Here is an 18,579-nt window from a genome sequence, read left to right as displayed (position 1 = left end):
GGCTCCCCGACCACCCTGCCCAGGAACGCCGGAAGGGCCCGGGGTCACGGTTTAACTCCCTGCTTCACAAAGTTTGTATCACTTTGCTCTCTTGCTCTCCCCTAGTGGGAGATATTAACAAACCAGCTTGAGGGTTCTGCCTCCCAAGTCAGATCTGGTCAGCTACCAGAGATCTGCTTTCCGACATCCAAACCCTGACAAGTTGGGTCCTTGGGCAAACTTAGAGTAGCCTTTCCCTGGCATGACCTGAAGCTTTCTGTAGGAGCTGATCTGCTCTTCCAGTGCCCCGGGCAGGGCTCCCGAGGGGCTGACCACAGATGAGGAAGTGCCACCCCGCCGTCACGAACTCCCAGACCCATGCGGGAAGCTGTTCCCACTGCACCGCAGGAAAGAGCCCCACAGGCACACGTGGTCCTCACCAGAGCTCAGGGCTTCTGTCTTTTCCTCTTCTTGAGAATCCTTTCCAACCCAGACAAAGACCTGGAGTGAGGCGTGAAATGAAAAGTGTACATGAGGGCGCTGCCCACACGCACCGCTGGAGAAGAATGGGGAGGCTCCTGGGGCCCAGCCGGGACCGGACACGGCCCACAGACCAGGACTGGAAGGACTTGGAACAGAGCTTGCAAACTGGTGACCTTCACACACGCTTTCTTGGCCCACCCACCACCACAGCTCGGTCTATAATGCCCGTGTAGCCAAGTTTAGTTACCAGCTTGCGTTAAAATCTAGAATTCCGCATTCTCTTGAAAACTTGGAGGATCTGGCGACCACGGGCCTTCACGCTCATGTGGATGAGGCTGAGTGGCGGCACCCCCACCCCCACCCCCACCGCCGATTTAGACCAGCATTTCCAGTTTGCCTCAGGACCCGCCACGCCGTGTCCCTCCACCCCAGCCCCCTCACTCGCTAACATTGCTTAACCAATGAGTTTGAGACCCTTCTCTAGAAGTTCATGAATTATCCCTCTCTGGCATTTGTTTGCTCAACCAATGAGCAGCCAAACATATGCTCACACCAAACAGGCACTAAGTCTGCTCTGGGCCGCACGGGTCTAAGGCTTGGAATAAAAACAAGTTACCACCACTACCACCGTTGTGAGCCTTAATACAAGTCGTGTAATACAACAATTTTTAGGTGTATCTAAGATATCTTAAAGGGGCGCCGGGTGGCTCAGCCGGTTAAGCGTCGACTTCAGCTCAGGTCACGATCTCATGGGTTTGAGTCCCACATCAGGCTCTGTGCTGACAGCTCAGGGCCTGGAGGCTGCTTCCGATTCTATGTCTCCCTCTCTCTCTGCCCCTCCCCTGCTTGCACTCTGCCCCTCTCTTGAAAATGAATAAATGTTAAAAAAATTTTTTTAAAAATATTTTAAAGAGCCCCTGTCATTGATAAGATGATATCAGATAATAAAATACCAGTCTTTCTCTTAATTATTTACAAACGTGTTCCCTGCTAAACTAGAAGCCCCTTCACGGCAGGTACTATGTCTACCCTGCTCATCGTAGGATTCCAGCATTTTTTCCTGGAAGACACTGGTGTGCACTAAATGTGGGCTGAGTGAATGAAGAAATGGATGAACGAATAGATTAGGTGGCCAGAGGAGCAATCGACGACGGCAGCTGGATGGCTCAAGCTACAAACATTCTGGTATTGATCTTCCAACCGGGCATCCCCAGAAGAAGAGACAGAGGGGAACCTTATGTCTCTGTGGCTGCCATCTGTAATTTTGATAACTCTGACAGGAAGGGTTATCGACTGCCATCCCCCGAGAGAATGTGAAGCCCTGTGAGGGCAGGGGAATGTCTGCTTTATTTACTGCTCTCTTCCTAGCATCTAGAGCAGTGTCTAGCACAAAGCAGGTGCTCAGTTAATACTGGTCGACTGAAGGAATGGCACCACCATTCCTACCAGTCCTACACAACAGCCTTCCCCGGGAGGTGAAGCAGAGAGAGCTCAGAGCCCTCTAAAACAGAAGGAGATGCCCTTCAAAACGCCCAGGTGACCCTCTGTAGACTGTTTATGCCCGCATATGATATGCTAAGTTCAAGTTTCTCTACCAATAGATTTAAGGGAGGAGTTCACACTGCCCTAAGGCCCAGGAGAGAACGCTGGCCATCCGATTTGCATCTATATGGTGCTTCACAGTGTGCAAGGTGATCTTATCTACACCTCACCTCGTACAATTAGGCAAGGTAGGTCCCATCACTCCCATTTTGCAGATGGGGAAATGGAGGCCCAGAAAGGGAAAGTGCCTCGCAACACCTCAGGGACCTTTCCAGCAACATCTGGCTCTTTTAAGCCCTTCTGGCAACTGATCTAAGAGCTGCAGTCTAGCACCTCCCTCATCCCAAACAGCCTACGCCTTCTGTCCTCCACCCACCTGGTCCCAGGTGTCCAGGAGCATGACGTCATCTGTGGCCAGGTCTTCCTGCATAAGCTCGCCAGGAACCTCTTCGATCTGGGAAGGAACAGAAGGGTTAACGAAAGCACACCGGTGATGCAGAGGTCTTCCTTCCCCTGGGCGGCCTCACTGTGCTCCAGCCGGCAGGGGATCCTTCCTCCCTGCCCTGCGTCAAGGGCTTCTCCCTGCCCTGCTGCTGACGCCACACGCCTTGCAAGCCCTGCAAGCCCGCCTCCCAGTGGGTAAGCAGAGGCAGAGACCTCCGCCGGGGCTCACCACAAAACGGCCGATCTTGTTGGAGCAGGCAAAGAGGCGAGGAGGGTGGGCGTCCATCTTCTTGTCCTTCAGTCGCGGGGACGTGCGGTAGGCGGCCTTCCCGCCCAGCGCCTCCCAGAAGCTGTCTGTGAGGGGGGGAGGCCGCGCCAGTTGCCAACAGATACCGCCTCCCGCCAGCCCTTCTCATCAGACCCCACGACAAACCCTGCCCTAGCACGGCTGACTGCTCTCAATCCACCCTCTGCCTTCAAATCCCGGTGGGGATGGCGGGGGGGGGGGGGGGGGGCAGGGGGGGGGGCAACTGGGAAGGGGCCTGAGGGAATTTCAAGGTGATGAAACAGGGGCCCAGAGAGGGCAGACTTGGCACGACACACAGCCAGGAATGACGACAGCACTGCAGGATGGGGATAATTACTCCCGCTCCACAAACAAGGTAACTGCGGCTCAGAGAGGTTAAGCAACTCACCCAACATCACACAGCTAACAAGGAGTAAAGGCAGGATACAAATCTTATCTGACTCTAATCCCCCTATTCTTTCCACTACACCTGCTTTGTCCACATGTAGCTATTTAAGTTCACTAAAATGAAAAACAATTAAGCACACAGTTCCTCGGTCTCATTAATTCCCAGCATTCGTATTTCAAGCGCTCATTAGCCACATGCGACTAGTGGCCACCAAATTGGACATGGCGGGTATGAATATGTCCATCATCTCGGAAAGCACAGCTACTCTTCCCCATTTCTACTAAGCATCAGGCGGGAAGGCATAGACTCAAAGGCATAGCAGAAAGACTGAGTGAGGGCTGGCATAAAGATGTTCCTACCTGTATTCTGAAAAACAGAGCAGGCTTTGGCATTTCTGCCCACAGAAATTCTAAAGGTTAGGAGAGACTCTGCCCCCATGAGGCTGTTACTCTGCCTGTTTTTCAAAGCCTCCTCGCAAGTGACCACCTCCTCCAGCAGCCTTCCCCGAATGCCCCAGCCCAGACTGAGCTCTGCTTTCTCTTAACTCCTGGAGGGCCTCCCTCTCACTGACCATAGCCCTCACTTTAAGCCAACCTGCTTTTGTTGAACACACAAAAGGGGACAGGTACGGAGAAAGGCAGGAGTAAGGAGCCCCCCCAAAAGCAGAAAGGAGGGAGGGAGATCTAACAGCCACAGTCCTCAGCAAGCAACAGGCCCCGATGCCCCCAGCTCCTACCTGGCTCGCTGCCTTCTGCCACCTGCACAGGTTGGGCCCGAAGTACCCTGAGCAGCTCCTGGGCTCCTGTCTTCTCTGCGTCGCTGGCTCCTGCCCCCACCCACAGGTAGGCGGCTGAGGGGGTTTTCAGGACAAAGGCATCATTGGAGTTCAGTGCACCAGCTTTAGGAATTATCTGGGAAGGCAGAGTCCGATTAATCAGAAACCAGACAGAAAGTCCTCAGTCCCCTCCTTACTTCCCAGGAGACCCTGCAGCAGGACCAGCTCTTAGGTGGACACTTGGAAGAATATACCCATCACAACTGAGGGCACATTGGACAAGGAGGGGCTTAGTTGATTCACTCCCATGATTCACTAATGCACTGTGGCTCGTCAAGGTAATTCTAGAATTCTGGGCTACATTAACAGAAGTTGAGTGCCCTGCACCTTCAGGTCTGCACCTTCCATCATAAAAGGGATAGGAGCCGTCTGGAATACAATCAGGAAGTGTCCAGATGGTGAAGAATGGACTGTTAGGTAGTGAGCTTCCCATTATGGCAGGTATGCAAGGGGCTCTGGGCATCCTTGAAACAAGAGGAAGTCTAAGACATACAATTCTGCTTCCCAGGGCAGGGAAGGTGCAATAAGATGCCTCTTAACTCCTGCCCCCACCCCACCCAGTCCTGTGCCCAGAGATCTGCCCATCGAGTCCGGGGGGTTTCAAGTAGGCGAAACGTTCCGGAGGTCCAGGGCCAGGGCATTACCTCAACGGCTCTTGTGGCTCCAGAGCTGCTGGCCCGGACCTGGAAGAGGCGGGTACTGGCAGGGGCCGTCTGCCCACCCTCACGGGAGGTGCCGCCCTTGTAGATGATCATGGGCTTTCCGCCAAACAGGCTCATGAGGTGGGCGGGCTCCTTGCCTTGGACCACGCGGCTCTGGCAGCGAGATACGAGAGCAGGTCAAGAAAGGAGAGTGGGGGCAATAGTGCTTCTGTGTTCAACCCCTACCCCAGCCACCCTGGCCTGGGCCCCTTCCCCAGACAAGGCCATCACGCTGGTGTCTCCTGTGGGATGAAGCACGGGCCTGCAGCACACAGGGTCTGGGCAGAGAAACGGGAGCTCCAGGAAAGCTGGAGACGGCCCCATGGCCGCAGGTCCCCCGGGCACTGCCTCAGCTGCTCTCCCCTCCCATGAGGACCTGCCTTGCTGACCCTGACTCTAGTCCAAGAACCAAGAGAACCCATGTTTGCAAATGTTCCCTTAAATGGAAGCACATGGGTTGTTCGTGGACATTCTTCCAGAATGGTGACGTCAGTCCAGGGCAGGAAAGACGGCAGAGTGATGAGAATAGAGCCTTCTAGATATGGAGAGACCCCTCTTGCATAGACAGAGCAACCTTTTAAACCCATAAATCCCTTCATATCACATCTATTATGTAGCAATATCCCTTTGTTTCCAGGGTTAAGGTCAAATTCCTCATTACGGCTTCCGGTGGTCTGGCCCCTCCGAGCACCTCTCCAGATTTCTGTCATGGCACTCCGTCCTTTGTTCTAACACTCAATGCTCCCTCCCACCTCAGGGCCTTTGCATATATCCTTCCCTCTGCCTGAAATGTGCTTGCCCAAATCTTTCTCATCCATCAGGTCCCAACAGAAAAGTATCTTCCGAAGGAGGTCCTTGTCTAATCCAGTTAGATCCTGCCTGGGATCTCTATGTTCTTACACTTAACATATACATGTAAGGGGGCTATTATGGGCCAGGCATGGCTCTAAATGCTTTACTAACACGAACTCTTCGTACACACGGCAATCCTGTGGCAGAGAGAGGATACTCAGAGAATGCACAGGCATAGAGAGGCTGAGCAACCTGTCCATGGTCGCCCAGAGGTGAGACAGGATTCAAGCCCAAGCAGGCCGGCTCCACATCCCCCCTCCGACTGTGCTGCCACAATGCCTCTACTGCTACTGTCTCCATGTCGCATTTGCCTGAGTGTCTGCCGAGCATCTTTCTCCCCGCAAGACCATAAACTGCATCAGCAGAGGGGCGGGACCTGCGTGTTCACGGCTGCGGATGCTGTCGGGCACACGGGGAGCCCCACGTAAATGTTTGCGGGATGGGAGGATGGACAGTCAGAGAGTGGAGTGACCAGATGGACAAGATGCAGGGTGTGGCCCAGTGGGACACTGGGCTGGCCTCACCTGGACAGGGGTCCCTCCTAGCTCCTCATCCAGCTGGGCGGTCAGGATGGCAGATGCGGCGACCTCATCCTGTGTGGACTGGGCGCCCTGCCTGGAAGAGGAAGTGATAGCACCGAGGTTTGCACAGAACCCAGAGTGTCTCCTTTGCCCTGGGCCTGAGAAACCCACAAATCTCCACATTACAGGTAATGAAACTGAGAGGGAAAGGGATTTTCTCACGAGCAACCAGTGCCAGGAACCAAACCAACGTGCCACACCCCCAGCTCAGCACTTAGCCTTCTTCTGAGACCTGAACAAAGGCAACGGCCTTCTTTATCCTAAATGTGCCCCAAGGGGACCGGCCGGTTCATCCCGGGCTGGGCAGCCACAAGAGAAGGTGCTCTGAGAGGCCAAGATGTAGAAAGGCGGCCGGGACAATTCTCATGGGGGGAGAGGCAAGTCAGAGTGCAACACGAGCCCATTTGCAGGAAAAGACATCGGGACTTAGCCTCATGTGAATCTGCACAGAGACGTCTGTGCAGATGTCCTCCAAAAGGCCCATGGTGATTGCCCTGAGAGGGGAGATTGGGTAAGGCGGCTTTGGTTTTCTGACCCATCTTTTCCTATACTGTCCCAATTTCCTGCAACTGACATGTGTTATCTGTATAAGCAAGCAAAATATGATAAATCAATGTGTGATGCAGCTATCATTTTCAAAAAATGCCTTCTGAATTCTGTACCATGTGTAAGTGTTACCTAGTCAAAAAAAATTTTTCTTTAAGCTGCCTTGTTTTGTTTTGTTTTTAGAGAGAGAGTGCACATGTGATTGAGGGGGAGAGATGCGGAGAGAGAAAGAGAGAGAGAATCTTAAACAGACTCCACGCACAGAGCCCAACTCGGGGCTCAATCTCACGACCCTGAGATCATGACCTGAGCCGAAATCAAGAGTCAGACCACTTACTCGACTGAGCCACCCAGGCGCCCCTCCTTTAAGCTGCTTTTAAAAGTCTGAAGTTGTTGAATTGAGAGGCATTCTGCAAAACAACTGACCGGCACACTCCCAAAGCAGTTAAGGTTATGAAAGAAAAGTGAAGACTGAGGGGCTGTCACAGATTAAGACATGGTGATTAAATGCCACGAACAAGTCACGATGGCTAAGTGTCAGGTGGGATCCTGAGTTAGATCCTAGACCAGAAAACGGACGTTGGTGGGGCAACTGGTGAAGTCAAACTAAGGTCTACAGATTGGTAAAGAGAATCGTACCAATGTTAATTTCCTGGTTTGGATCATCGTGCTATGGTTAGGTAATCGAGGGAGATGTGTAATAGGTTCATGGAACTGTCTGTACCACATTTGCAACATTTTGGGAAACCCAAAATTATTTCAAAACAAAAAGCTTAAAGAGGAAGAAATCCAACAATCATCAAGAAGTGCTGAGACTGTACAGTAAGAGAAATACAAGTTAAAAATATACTGATGGGGCAGCTGGGTGGCTCAGTCGGTTGAGTGTCCAGCTTTGGCTCATGTCACTATCTCATGGTTCGTGGGTTTGAGCCCCACATCAGGCTCACTGCTGTCAGCACAGATCCCGCTTCGGATCCTCTGTCCCCCTCTCTTTCTGTCCCTGCACTGCTCACGCTCTCTCTCCCAAAAATAAACATTTTTTTTAAAAAACTTAAAAAAAATTTTTTTTTAATCTACTGAGATACCATTTTGTAAACGATAAGGGAGATAAAAGTTTGAGAACACAGTCCATCAGTGAGGCTGTCTTGCTCGTTGCTGTTAGGAACACAAAATGCTACAAAGCGCATCTAGGGGAAATGGGCACCACGTATCACAATGACGAGCGCATTTACCCTTTGATCCAGCAATCCCACTTCTGGGAGCCTACCCTACAGACATTTCTCTACATACTTATTTGTTTTTTTAATGTTTATTTTTGAGAGAGAAAGAGAAAGACAGAGACAGAGACAGAGAGAGAGAGGGTATGCACAGATGGGGGAGGGGCCGAGAAAGCGAGTCACAGAATCCGAAGCAGGCTCCAGGCTCTGAGCCATCACCACAGAGCCCGATGCAGGACTTGAACTCACAAGCTGTGAGATCATGACCTGAGCTGAGGTCGGAAGCCCAACTGACTGAGCCACCCAGGAGCCCCTCCCTACACATTTAAAATGATGTTTGTTTAAGGTCACTAATCACAGCAATACTGGGAATAGCAAAAGACTGGAAGCAATCCAAGTGTGCATTAGCAAGGAATTTGTTAAACAGGCTACAGTGTAGCCACACAGTGGAATATTATGCAGCTGTAGAAAAAAAAAGGCAAGGAAGCATTCTATGTGCTGACATAGATTGATCCCCAGGAAGTATTAAACAAAAAAAGCAAAGTGCAGGACCATATACACAGTATGCTACCCTTTGAGTAAGGAAGGGAGGAAACTAAGAATACAGTCATATTTGCATGAACAATTACTGGAAGAATATATAAGAAACTAATGGAAACAGTTACTCATGGAGGGGCAGAGGTTGGAGAATGGGGTGAAGGGGGGGTGGGAACAAGATTTCTCAATAGATACCTCGTTATTCTGTCTTGATTTTGAATTATGTGAATGTGTTACCCATTTTAAAGGAATTAAAATAATTTTCAATTAGAAAATACATTACAATACTTAATGTGGAATTGCGGGAGAGATTTTCTGTGTGTTTCTCCGTATTCACTGCATCTCCTACAATGGACATGTAGTATTTCTGGAACAATAGTTTAAAAGCTGTTTCAAGAAATAAGACAAGTGGTGTTGCCCTACAGAGAGGAGCCTCTCCTAACAGCGTGGCCCACACAGGCCCAGGCTTCCCTCAGCCCTCTCAGCCCCATGCTGTGCCCAGGGCCCAGCCAGTGACCCCCACACTCTGCCCACAGCAATGGCCCACAGCCTCACCAGTTGTAGATGATCTGTCCCTGCCGGCCACCATGACGGTAGTTGTACAGAATGATGTAGCTGTCCCCACCGTAGAACTGCCCGTACGTGGCGGGGTCCACAGGCACTTTGTTGGAGCCTTCAATTCTCCAGATCTGCCAAGGCAAGGCTGGGCTCAGACACGGTGTGGCATCCCCACCCCCCAACTCAGGCCAGTGGGGAAACCGTGGTGTGACAGGTCATGGTTACACTACGGGATGAGCTTTTTATACGTGGCTCCACTTGGGCTCAGACTGAAAGTTAAATAATTTGCCCCAATCCCTGACCCGCTAGGATTCAAACCCCCAGGTCTCTTGCCCTGGATCCCTATACCATACCGCCACCTGACCCCGTAGTTCTCCACCCCCGCCACCACCAGAGCGATCAGCACAGGGACCGGTAGCTGCATGGTGGTATTCAGAATGTGCTTTTAGTGAGCGTAACACTGCGAGTGCCTACCTGGAGGTCTCGCAAGGATCAGGTGAGTTTATTCATGAAAATCTCGCACCGTGCCCGGCACAGGGTGACAGCCATGCAGACTGCAGCCACTCTAATCAGAATTGTTATCATCGTCATTGCTAATAATACCGTTCACTGTATGATTATTGAGTCATCTGGATTTTACAGATCACTCCAGAAGTAGGGCCATCCCTGGGTGACCTCCGAATGATCTCTTAGCAGAGCTCCAGTGACAGTTTTTCCAAGCCGGCATGAGGCCCTGCAGCGCCACCTGGTGGTGTTGCAGAGACACTGAGCCCTCCAAGACCAAGAAGAACCTCCCGACCTTGAAAATTCTAGGCGAAGGAGTGGGATTAAGTCCCATTTTACAGGCAAGGAAAGTGAGGCTCAAAGAGGTTAAGTGACTCATCTGAGGTCACACAGCCGGGCTGCTGGAGCTGATTCCATACTGCCCACCCTGAACATGTCCACTGTGTCTTTCCTTCCCCACTGGAGGAATGAATGAATGAACAAGTGATAATAATACCAATGACTTATTATCGTAATAAGTAATAAGTAAAAATGAACACTTCTGCTGTTTCTATCATGCAGAACAACGGTTGCCTGCAGCAAACTCTACTTCATAAACATCTCAGGACTCCAGCCCCCACCTCTCCATCTTTTCACTGTGACCTTCCTGGGGTCAAGGCTGTCTTCTCTCACCTAAACTATTATAACAGTCTCCTCAGGTTGAGGAGTCTCAACCTTCATTTTTCCCACCTCGAATCCATTTTCACAGCAAGTTTCAAAAGCACAGAACTGAGCTTGTCGCATTTCTGCTTTCGAAGCAAAAAAAAAGAAAAAACCCTCACTAGCACCCACTGGTTACAGGATCAAGTCCACAGCCTTGGACCTGGCATTCAAGGCCCCTCCTCGAGAAAGCAGTCAAGCCCCAGGCTCTTGGGGGCAGTTTCCTGCCTGGAATAGCCACCATTCTTCCCCTCTGGCAGCAAACTTCTACTTATCCTCTGAGGCCCAACCGAAGGGTCCCCTTCTCTGCAACCACCCTGCCCCCCTTGTCCTTCCTCTGTTCCCATAATCTGTGTGCTGGCTTCCAATCTTCCACAATTAGCTATGGCTGTGCTTAGACCAGGGACTCCTCGCTGGCAGGGTGAGGTACGAGACACATGGTACGGGGCCGGGCAAACAGCAGGTGCTTAGGGTATGTTGGCTATGAAAATGAACCAAGGCAAAAGAATCCCATCCACCAAAACCAGGGTCCAAACCTCACAGAGAAACGTCCTCAGGAGAGCAGGAGGCAACGCATGAGCTAGAAGTGCCCAGGAGGGAGCACGGAAGGGGCCTGGATGCCCTCCCCCACGCCCCGCCCCCAGGCACCTGTTTCTGGCCCCTGCCATCGTCATCCATGCTGTGCTGGGCCGCCATGGCAGTGGAAGTGTGCAGGGTGGCAGCATCGAAGGGCACGCGCTCCACGTTGGCAATGTGGCTGGAGAGGTAGGTCAAGCCTGGGCCGTCCGTCTGGTCTGGGTCCCGCCAGTTCTTGAAGAACTGCTTGAACAGCGGGGTCTCACCACCCTCGGGAAGGACAGAGACCTGGAAAGGGGAAGGAAGAGCAGGCTGTGGCTGGGCTCGGGTGCCCGGAGGACAGGGGCCGCCCAACAGAGGTCCTCGGGGGAGACTCAGACACCCAGCGCACACTGGGGTGGGACACCTACCCCACCCCGGCCCTTCCCCACCCAAAATGGACCCATCCTCACTGTGCTGTCCGGCTCTAGCTCACCTGGGTCTGCCTGGGGTAGTCCATCTTGGAGATGAAGTCGGAGGCCGTTTTGAGGGCGGCCTTCCTCTCCTCCGTGTTGGCCTGCTTGCCTGTCGGCAGATGGAGGGGGTGAGGGGCCCGGGGTGAGTGCTGTGCCCTAATGTCCAATAGTCCAGGGGAAGCAGCAGGTGAACCTCCCTCCCTATTCCTCTTAGGCTGTGGATAGCCAAGGCCAGAGACCCCCAGAGATGACCGCTCCTAGAACTCCTGGGATTCCAGCTGGGGGTCCTGGCTGACAACAGTCACTGTAGCAACCGTCGTGGTCCATTTACTGAGCGTGTATTTTGTGCTCCGAAATGTACACAGCTGCGTTCGTTTAATCCACACAACGGCCGTTTGTGATAAAGGTCATTGTTATCATGCCCCATTTACATATAAGGAAACCGGGGTCTTAGAGAGGTCAGGTGACTTGACCAAGGCCACACAGCAAGTGGGAAAGACGCGACTCAGACTCTGCCCCTTCAACTCTGTAGCCTATGCCCCATACCCTCAAGCCCCTTCTCTCCCCTAGGTCATGTGTCCACCACGGGGGCCCCCTCCCTCCCCACCGTCTGAAGTCTGCCCCAACCCGAGAGCCTCCCCATGCCTGCAAGGCTCCTGGCCAGCATGTGCCAGCCCACAGTTCCCAGCCTTCTTATTGGCAAGGCTGAGGGGCCCAGATGATAATGACGATGACGACAGCCCTGAGTGCTCAGTCTCTCTCTCCCTCTCTGCCCTTCTCTGTGTACCTATTGCCTCCCTCCCCCTTCTGCCCTCTTCCTCTGGACTAAGAGAACACTGGAGGAAGATGCCGAGGGGTCCTCTCAGAAGCATCTGGGCCAATGTTTTCCAAGAGCCTCTCACCATCAGTCCCCTGGCACAGCGTTTCCTAAACAGAAGCCAGATCACCTTCATGAAAAGCCCCAACCAACATACATTAGCAGGTTAAAGGCTCTTCAAAGTCCTGCAGTAAACAAGCCTGGTGACATTATTTAACCCAGTGTTGCCCATAAACTTATCTGACCACAGACCTGTACTTTTTTTTTTTTACATGATGCCAATTTACCTCTGAGAGAACTGGTTTTATAACATGTGCGGGAACACTGATTTTAGCCCAAATGGGAAATCGGAGGCCCAGAGAGGGTGAGTGAAGTGCCCAAGATCACAGAGCAAGTCAGTCGCAAAGTCAGGGCTTCAGAACAAGATTCATTTTCTATTCAGGAGCCTACCATGCCCCAGGGTGCCTGCACCACAGACCCTGCCCTGCCAGGGCTGTGGGACCTCCCACCCAAGGGGCTGGGAGTTGGTTAGCAACCCTTTCCCCGTCCCCCATACCTTTCCAGACAAAGATTTTCCCATCTCTGCCATGGTCCAGGATGAAGCAGTCCTCTGACCTCAAAGCCCCCTGGGCGAAGGGGTTCTCATCAGCCACAAGGGAGACCGACATGGTGCCCGCGCCATTGGAGACCTGAGGGGACCAGGGACAGGAGGTCCGGAACGTGAGCGACTCCCACCGCTTGGGCCTTCCCAGGTGGCGCCCCCCAGCTGACACACTGGTCGGTCTACATCCCAGCTGCCCCCTCCCCCCCATGACACCCCAGAGTAACACCTGGACTTGTGTCCCCAAGATCTGAGGCACATCCTGCTTTGCCACAACCACATCTGTAACCTACACCCACGTGTAACATAGAAACTGCACACGGAAGGGAAGGCGGGGGGGATGTAAAATTCAGGCATGCAGGTGGCATGGGAGAAGAATTGTATAACTGGCCGAGGAGACAGTCAATCTCATTAGTAGAAAACAAACAAACAAAAAAGGAAATAAACGATGTGGATGCGGATGAAATGTGGTATCCCAGATTGGAATCGGGAATGAGAAATGGGGGAAACCTGAAGAAAGTCTGTAGTTTAGTTAACGGGACCGAACCAGTGTGAATTTCTTAGTTTTGACAAACGTCTCTGGTTATGTTAAGATGTTAAGGAGACGCTGGTTAAAGGGAATGTGGGAACCCTCTATCCTTTCTTTGCAATTCTTCTGTACACCCTAAATTTATTTCAAAATAAAAATTTTTCACTAAATTCATCAAAGTGTACCACACTAGCCAAAACTCAAAGACAAAATTGGCAATACCCCGTGTTGACAAAATTCTGGGTAAGCAGGTACTTTAGGACTCGTGGTGAGGGTAATTCAGGAGCCCTTCCAGAGTGCTGTTTAGTAATATGCTATTCAGAACCTTAAGGAACAAATGTTCTATCCTTACTGAGTGCTTCCTACCTGCCAGGCACTGCTCTGAACAATTTGTATAATTTAATAACTTATGTCATTTTAGAACTCCTTTAATCCTTCCAACAGCCCTGTGAAACCTCTACTAATATCCCCATTTTATTCACAAGGACACCAGAACACAGAGAGGCTAAGTAACTACACAGCTAGAAGGCAGACCCGGGATTCAAAGCCAGGTGATCTGACTCCGGAACTGGTATTTTCAATCACTGACATCGTCTTCAGGCTTTGACCTAATAATCCACGTCTGGGAATTTGTTCTAAGGCCATACTCAGTACAAGTGTACAAAGAGGGACCGTCTGCAATCAGGAAAGGTGGACACATCCTAACATCCATCACTTAGGGGGTCTGTTGAAATTCTTAACCTTCATAAAATAGCACACAACAGAGCCACTAGCCAAGGGCATCTAGATTTCGGTTGTAGAAAGATATTCCTGACCACGCTGAGAGGGAAGAAGGTCACAGGAAAGCGTGAATAATTTGGATCCATTTATATCAAATAGAGATGGAAAAGTGTGTAATTAGATACAAAAAGATGTAATCTGGACTTTCTTTCACTAAAACGGTCACCGTGTAACCATGGTAACCTTAAAAAGGGTGCAGGAGAGGCTGATTTTTTTAAAACTTGAGTATTGTTACTTTTATAATTAAAACATTTTAAAAATGGTACTTATCTTAAACCAGTGGAATTGCATTTCTTTTTATGTTCTGGAGTATTGCTACTTTTTTCAATGAACATACATTACTTTATAATCAGAGTAAAAATCAGTGTGGTTATTCTTCGAAGGTGATAGGAATCTGTACCCCATTTTGTTGTTCTTTTACCAAAATAAGCTGAGGGCGCAACATGAGCATCATGGCGTAGGCTGGGCTTTCCCCCAGAGCTCTTGCCCTGAAGCCAGAGTTCCTTAGCTCAAGATCAGCCTGAGTTTTAAAAATCACAAAATACACGATCTCGCGGTCCGTGAGTTCGAGCCCCGCGTCAGGCTCTGGGCTGATGGCTCAGAGCCTGGAGCCTGTTTCCGATTCTGTGTCTCCCTCTCTCTCTGCCCCTCCCCCGTTCATGCTCTGTCTCTCTCTGTCCCAAAAATAAATAAACGTTGAAAAAAAAAAAAAATTAAAAAAAAATAAATAAAAAAAATAAAAATCACAAAATACAAGGGGGCCTGGGTGGTTCAGTCAGTGGAGCGTCCGACTCTTGGTTTGGGTTCAGGTCATGATCCCGGGTGGTGGGATCGAGCCCTGCGTCGAGCTCTGTGCTGAGCATGCAGCCTGCTTAAGATTCTCTCTCTCTCCCTCTGCCCCTCTCCCCAACTCATGTGAACTCTCTCTCTTTCTCTAAAATAAAAAATACATACATATAACAAAGATCACAAGAAACAAATTCTAAATGAAATAACTATACACGCATGTGTGGCCATTTCTGTAGTATTTTCCTAAAACATTTCCCCCCCAGTTTTCTCTGTGGACTCCCTAGAAATCCTGCAAAGTTGACCTTACCGCCCTTCTCCCTAACTGACAGATGAGGAAACTGAGACCCAGAGAAGGGATATGTGTTGCCCAAGACCCCACAGAAGAGCAGGACATAAGTGTGTCCACGGTTGATCAAATTCTCTTATTCTCGGTGCAGGAAGGCAAAGGGAGTAGACGGGCACCCGCCGGAGACGTGCGGAAGCCGAGCCCCTGATGGAGGGCGCTTTGCTCAGGGTCCCATGGCCAGGAGCTGCTTCCCCGTCCTAACCCCACACGCAGGGAACAGAGCAGCTGAGACTTACCTTGTAGAGCTTGGCCAGCTTGCGGTTGGCTGCATCCTCCTTGGCTGTGTCCTCTGCACCTGCAGGCAGGGTCGGCTTAGGGCCCAGCACCTGTAGGAGATGAGACACGGAAGAAAGGGTGGCCGTGAGCTCCCGGCAGCCCCCTCCCGCAGCGAGGGGCTTGGGTTCCTGAGAGAGCTCCCTCTCCCGGCAGGCAAGGACCACTCGGGCATCCGCCGGGACCCTCCACTTAGGGTAGAGCCTCCTCTGAGGACGTCCTGTATCTCTTCCTATGTCTCTGGTGTGCGGATCTCAACCAGACCTGCCTGGCAAGTCCTTCCCTCCCTGTTGCCCTGTCTGCAGGAGCTCCGTGAGAACACCCCACTCCTCCGCCTCGGGACAGTCCTTCAGACATTTATTCTACCATTTCCTCCCCGGCTCTCTAAGAATGGCAAACACCTTCCACCACATGCCTTCAAATGATCCCACTTAATCCCCACACCCATGCTAGGAGGCACAGATTATCGCTCTCATTTTATAGAAGAGGCAGCTGAAGTCCAGAGAGATGGGGTAACTTGTACGCGCAGCTATGAGGTAGCTAATTCAGAATTTGAACCTGTATCCCTTCTCAGTCTATTTTTACTCCTCCGTCTAGGCTACACCATCAGACTCAGCAGCCCCAGCTACAGCCCTTTCCAAGCCATAGTTGGTATCCAGGCTCCTCCCCATAATAATTATCTTCTACTCTTCCCAAAAACTGGAACTCAAATGCCCCCAGACAAGTAGGAAGCAAAAGGCATGGAACAGAGCTCATGGTCTCCTCCTCCTCCTGGTCAACTCTGCCTCCATTGACACGTCCTCAAAGCACGATGGCTGGCAAAGCCATCCTGCAGTTGCCTAAATGGACCATAAATCACTAGGAATGATCAGAAGAGGAGAGAGGGGCTTGGGTCAGTTGTCTCTTTCTGATCAGGCTCCAGCACGGGGATTGTTCTCCCCGCCACCACCCTCCTCCTCAGCTCCCTGGAAAGACCTGGCCCTCCCAGCGAGAGGGTGTGGCTCACAACCCCAGCATGCACCAGGCCCTGGGATTCCAGCCCCACCTCTCAGGAGAGTCTGGGATTTGTCAGGGAAGTTGCTCTTCCCCACCTCCCGACGAGTTCCAGCTCAGTAGAAAAACAAATTCACCTCACAACTGCCTAACCAATGGAGGGGAAAGAATAAGCATCCCACCTCTATGCTCGGCCCCACCCCGCACCCCTGGGATGTGGCCATGGGTACCTGGAGCATCGCCTCGGGCTCCGCGCCCTCCTCCGACACATGCACTCGGGCCCGGCCACTCCGCTCGTTGTCCCGGATGCCCTTGGACACCTGCGTGGCCTTCAGCCTCTCGAATCGGTTGCTGTTGGAGCCACACCACTGGTAGATGTCCTGTGAGACGGGGACCCTGTGTCAGGCAGTGCCCCAGCCTTCACTTAAGCCCGGCCCAATGACACGGAGGAGACTGTGGGGCGTGTGTAAGCTCACCTCGTTCTCTGCGTGCCCAGATGCAGCCGCTGGAGCGCGGCCGGGCACACGGCCGGGCACACTGGGCGTGATCTGTGTGCACCACGATATGTGAGTGTGCAGCTTGGAATATGTGCTTTCTCACAGGTTCAACTACACATACAACGTGTATAAACCCGTCTGCCTGCCGGTGGGAGCGGAAATTGGCACAACCGCCTTGGAAAACCATTTGGTTTTGGCTACCAAAGCTCCGCAGACTGCTATCCCGTGACCCCGCAGTACCTTTCCCAGAGGTACACCCGACAGAAGGGCATTTGCGTGTGCACCGAACGGCCTGTGCGAGAACACTCTGGGGAGCACAACCTGCAGGAGCCTCAAGCCAGAAACGACCAGAAACATAAACAAAAAAAGCGTTATTGGGGCACATCAGCCCAGTGAAATCTTACACATCAAGGAGAATGAACCATCTATAACCAAATGCCATATGGACAGATCTCAGAAATGGAGTGTTGATCAAAAGGCAGCAGGCGCAAGAAAGAATGATTCCATGCACGCAAAGTTCAGAAACTACTGGAACCACGTAATTCCAGAGAGTTCAGGATGATGGCTACCCGCGGGATTGAAGGGACCGGAAGAGCACAGGAGGGCCCTTCTACGGGTTGATGATGTTCTGTTTCTTAACCTGGGTGTCGGTTACACAGGTGTATTCACTTCGAGACACCCACCGAGCTGTGCACTCAGGATTCGCACACACTTTTGTGTACCTATTAGGCTCTAATAAAAAGCTTACACAAAATGTATCTCCCAACACTTGCAAGGACATTACAGCACGTGTACCTAGGAGGTCGGGGTAGAATGTCTGGCCACGCCCACTTGCAGGTCTGAGTGCACACGGGTGTCAGGAACGTGTACACAGCATCCCACATCTGTAAACCGGGCTGGGGTAAGTGCATCCCGCACACGTGGCCATATGCAGCTGTGCGTGTACAACTACACGTGTGACACACACCCAAGTCGATGTGTGTAGGCACTCATCATGGGGCGTGCCCAGGCCTGGTGGGCAAGAGCCGAGAGTTTTCGCACGTGCCTGCATTTGTAAGTGACCATATGTCAAGAGGTACGTGAAATGGGCGTGTGAACGCAAGATGTCAGGGAACCCGTATGTCAATCAAAGCTGGAGGATGCTGCGCATGAGGTCTGTGCGCCTGTGTGTGGTGGGCTTGGGTCTACACACACGAGTCTATGCGTGCTGGGCACATCTGTACTCGAGTGCCTGCAGGTGTGTCTGACTCGAGTCCCTGCAGGTGTGTCTGACTCGCGCACAGAACACGTGTGAACGCAGGAACTGATGTCCCTGGGGCCTGCCCTTCCCGCGTCTTTGTCTGCGTTCGCATCAGTGCGTCCACCTCCCCAGAGTCAGGCCTGGCCAGGCCAGAAGCATCTCAGTGGCCCCTGGGAAAGGGCAGGGCAGGACTCACATTGCCCAGGTCCAAGATGAAGCAGTCGCCATTGTTGAAGCTCTCCCAGGACACAGGCACCTCGGTGGCACGGACCACACGCCGCCCTTTGACCTGGAAGAGTCTCTGCACCACCACCTCATTGGGCACCACGTGTTTGAATCCTGATGCCACGCCTCCTTTCTGTTGGGTCAAGGAGACAGTGTCAGTCCAGGGCAAAGGGTCCAGGGAAGCAGATATGGGGGCAGGGGAGAGAGGTGAAATGAAGGAGATTCTGGCCTATCGACCAGTAGCCTTCCAGCAGATTCCCTGGTCAGATTCTGCTTACTGCCACC

General features: G+C 51.9%; 1 protein-coding gene across 5 annotated transcripts in view; it reads right to left on the bottom strand.

Annotated features, from left to right (window-relative positions):
- The window catches only part of GSN (gelsolin), a 54,495-nt gene that overhangs the window by 549 nt on the left and 35,367 nt on the right, over nucleotides 1–18,579 (bottom strand). For all 5 annotated transcript variants that reach the window (XM_086683890.1, XM_025923202.2, XM_025923032.2 and 2 more), the window contains 13 exons: nucleotides 18,266–18,427; nucleotides 16,563–16,712; nucleotides 15,303–15,392; nucleotides 12,578–12,710; nucleotides 11,225–11,313; nucleotides 10,822–11,037; nucleotides 8,968–9,101; nucleotides 6,056–6,146; nucleotides 4,623–4,793; nucleotides 3,880–4,054; nucleotides 2,678–2,802; nucleotides 2,381–2,458; nucleotides 420–480 (listed from right to left, as the gene is read on the bottom strand). In XM_086683890.1, the coding sequence (XP_086540016.1) occupies nucleotides 420–480; nucleotides 2,381–2,458; nucleotides 2,678–2,802; nucleotides 3,880–4,054; nucleotides 4,623–4,793; nucleotides 6,056–6,146; nucleotides 8,968–9,101; nucleotides 10,822–11,037; nucleotides 11,225–11,313; nucleotides 12,578–12,710; nucleotides 15,303–15,392; nucleotides 16,563–16,712; nucleotides 18,266–18,427 (1,675 nt within the window). The remainder of the gene's footprint in view (nucleotides 1–419; nucleotides 481–2,380; nucleotides 2,459–2,677; nucleotides 2,803–3,879; nucleotides 4,055–4,622; nucleotides 4,794–6,055; nucleotides 6,147–8,967; nucleotides 9,102–10,821; nucleotides 11,038–11,224; nucleotides 11,314–12,577; nucleotides 12,711–15,302; nucleotides 15,393–16,562; nucleotides 16,713–18,265; nucleotides 18,428–18,579) is intronic.

Source organism: Puma concolor, chromosome D4 (genome assembly GCF_028749965.1).
Source record: "Puma concolor isolate L17-30 chromosome D4, mPumCon1.1.hap2, whole genome shotgun sequence".
Taxonomy (NCBI): domain Eukaryota; kingdom Metazoa; phylum Chordata; class Mammalia; order Carnivora; family Felidae; genus Puma; species Puma concolor.
This window is presented reverse-complemented; position numbering and strand designations above follow the sequence as displayed.